Genomic DNA, 3325 nt, shown 5'->3' on the forward strand with positions numbered 1-3325 from the left:
ATTCGGGAGCAAGACAAATCTATTGATGTTATTTTATTGCACTGTAAATAAGGAGTAGGTAAAACATTGTGTACTTTAATAAGTGAGGCACAGCTTCCAATTTTAAACAGCAATACAAAAATACAGTACAGAGCATAAATAAATAATGTCTTTTCACTCCTAGTCAGATTTGGAAACCCGTGACGTCTGTTATCACTTCACGGGAATGGGAAACATATCCACATTGGAATGTTCTGTAAACCCACAAGGGCAGATTGCATAAGATCCAAGAAGTAATTAAAGAAATCAAATGAATAACAAGAAAAGGAATCGCATCATGAATTGTTTTTCTACAGTGTTTGTTTAAATCTGCATTGAGGACTTTCAATAAATAATAGGTTAGACACCTCCTTTCACGTTGTGAAGGGCATACAAATAGAATGCTTCTTTACAATCACAAAAAAAGTTTGAAAAGGTTCACAAGTACAGCACCTTGTATTTCTGGTGAATTTTAACACAATCCTTGGCTTTCTTCATTAGTGTGTTTAGAAAGACACTAATGTGCCTGTGTGTTAAAAAAAAAAGCTTAATAAAAGGGTTCGTGGAAGCTTTCGAGTGATGCCCCATCAGAAATCCCTTAGGGCATACAGTGTCTTTTAAATTGGAATGTTCAAGTATTTAAGTTCAGTTTAGCAGAATTTAAAATTGTATCTCTGTTTTATATGTGATAGGTTTGTGGTTGTTTTTTTTAATTTAGATTTTTATGGTGGGTAAAAGTGTTAACTATGGAAGGAAGTCAGAGAAAACATTAAAAGGCTTTCGGATTGGTGTCTAGAAATTCAAGAGGGTCTTCAAGGCTCCTCCCTTTCACCAGGGGACACATTTGTTGATCTGGTGGCTCAGATCCATATTTTGGGAAACTAAACCAAATTCCTCACATTTTTTTCCAGCCTACCTCTGTATGCATTTTGTGGGGTGGGGTGGGGGTGGGGATGCTTTCCAAGCAGATTTTGATCAGCTTGGTAAGAAGGTTCACATGGGCGTCACTAGGAATCCTGAGAAAGAGGAGTGGACATACTCAGAAGAGTACAGGCCATTCGACTCGGCATTGGGCAGCTGAAGCCACACTTGGTCATTTTCTGTGAGATCAATTATTGCGCTACCTGAAGCCTGATCCAGGTAGCCTTTGGTATATTCGTCATAGGTGTACATGACAGGGGTGCCGTTCTTATACAGGCCCACCCAAACGTGGGTCCCTTTCACATGCACATGGTAGGAGAAATAGTATATTCCTGGGATCCTACAGGTAAAGATTCCAGTTCTTGGATCATAATGATGTTGCCTGTTATACAGAATCTTATCAAACGGGATGGGGGTGCCTATGGCTGGGTAAGCTTTCGAGAGAATGACGGTAAAAGCAGACACAGGCATTCCTGTCACACCTTGATTGGCACTACCAAGAGGCGTTCCAGAAATACCTGGCCTTGGGCCTGCCTTTATGAAGCCCTCTGGCATGGCTTCTTGGCCTGGAGGACCAGGCGGTCCTGGGGGCCCTGGAGGGCCTGGCTCTCCAGCATTGCCTTTGGGGCCTGGAGGTCCTGGTGGCCCTATGGGTCCACTGAGACCTTTAGCTGCTATTCCAGCTGGGCCAGGAGGACCTGGATTTCCTGGATCCCCTTTAGATCCAGGGAATCCTGGAATACCTGGTGGCCCAATGGGGCCTTTAGTACCTGGTATTCCAGAAGCACCTCTTGGGCCAGGCTCCCCAGGATGTCCAGGCACTCCCTTAGCTCCTGCTGGGCCCACAGAACCTGGGAGACCAGGAGACCCGTCAACTCCAGGGTCACCTTTGGGGCCTGGTAAACCTGGGCTGCCCTTAGGACCATTGAGACCCGGCTCTCCTGCATACCCTGGTTTACCCTCTGAACCTGGGGAGCCTCTTTCTCCCTTTGCCCCAGGGTAGCCAGCAGGTCCTGCGGGCCCGGCCTCACCTTTAGAACCTGGGATTCCATGGTTGCCTGGGATGCCTTTTGGCCCTTGGGGACCCATATTTCCAGGGGGTCCTGGAAGACCTGGCTCTCCAGGATGACCTGCTGGCCCCTGGTCCCCTTTGACACCTGGGCTCCCTGGTAGACCAGCAGGTCCTCTTTGCCCTTTCAAGCCTGGTAAACCTGGTTTGCCAAAACCAGGAGCTCCTGGGGGCCCAGCTAATCCTGGAGCCCCAGGGTGACCTTTGGCCCCTGGAATCCCTGGCTGACCTGCGGAACCAGTGGGCCCTTGCTTCCCGATGCCTTCAGGTCCTCGTTCCCCAGGAGGGCCTTGGGGCCCTGGTGGGCCAGCAGGGCCCCTTTCCCCTGGAAAGCCTGGAACACCTTTGATACCTGGCTGACCTGGGAGCCCATTTTCACCCCTTTTCCCTACTCCAGTAGGGCCAGGTGGTCCCATGGGCCCCTGAGCACCTGGAAGGCCCCTCTCACCTGGGCGGCCAGGAGCCCCATATCCTGTTTCCCCCTTCTGTCCATTCACTCCAGGGACTCCTGGCCCGCCCTTTTCTCCAGGAAAGCCTCTTGGTCCAGGGGCTCCTGTAGGTCCCTGTTGTCCAGGTTTTCCTGCTACCGAAATCCCAGCTGGGCCAGGGATTCCAGGTGGCCCTGGTGGACCCCGCGGTCCTGGTAAACCAGCTGGTCCAATATCTCCTTTGGGTCCATATGGTCCTCTTTCTCCTGGCTTTCCTTGGAGTCCTGGTATACCTGGTTTCCCAGTAACCGATGGTCCTGGTGGTCCTGGCAACCCTGGCTCCCCTTGGGGCCCTGGACTTCCATAGCCTGGTTTTCCTGGTGGTCCAGAAGGACCTGGGTGCCCTCGAGGTCCAGTCGGGCCTGCTGGTCCAGGAACACCTTGCTCTCCTCTTACTGGTACGCCTAAAAGGTACACCCAGAAGAAGAGCTGTCAGTAACATTATTAAGGATAATCATGGCTTCTCTAAATGTGAATCCAAATAAGGCATTTCTGTGCTATGCTGTTCATTCACCCCAGTCTTTAGGCTGGCTAATCTTAAATGGTCTTAGACAGACACATCTATTTTATTCTTCCGAGATACAAAAAATAGCACAAAAATTGGCAGAAAAGAGAAGGGCTTCATGACTTCATGACAAAGACTGGCATCCCAGCGGGAACAGACTTTGGAGGTTTCTAAGTGGAGGAGGGCCAGGACGGGAAGATGAACCAACAGACTGGAAGATTAACTAGAAGACTTGGAAGTAAAGGAGGACAGAGGTCTGTACGAGAGAAACGAGATCTCGGACTGAGGGGTGACGGGAGGGGTTCATGGATTACTTGAATGGCT

The 3325-nt window shown here is 49.6% G+C and overlaps 1 protein-coding gene across 1 annotated transcript in view; it reads right to left on the reverse strand.

Moving 5' to 3' along the window:
* Positions 1-1011: 1011 nt before the first annotated feature.
* The window catches only part of COL10A1 (collagen type X alpha 1 chain), a 6918-nt gene continuing 4604 nt past the window's right edge, over positions 1012-3325 (reverse strand). Inside the window, exon 2 of the mRNA XM_004702012.1 lies at positions 1012-2900. Within this exon, the coding sequence (XP_004702069.1) occupies positions 1012-2900 (1889 nt within the window). The remainder of the gene's footprint in view (positions 2901-3325) is intronic.

Source organism: Echinops telfairi, unplaced genomic scaffold, assembly GCF_000313985.2.
Source record: "Echinops telfairi isolate 266 unplaced genomic scaffold, ASM31398v2 ScPeMD7_3533;HRSCAF=4204_0, whole genome shotgun sequence".
Classification (NCBI taxonomy): domain Eukaryota; kingdom Metazoa; phylum Chordata; class Mammalia; order Afrosoricida; family Tenrecidae; genus Echinops; species Echinops telfairi.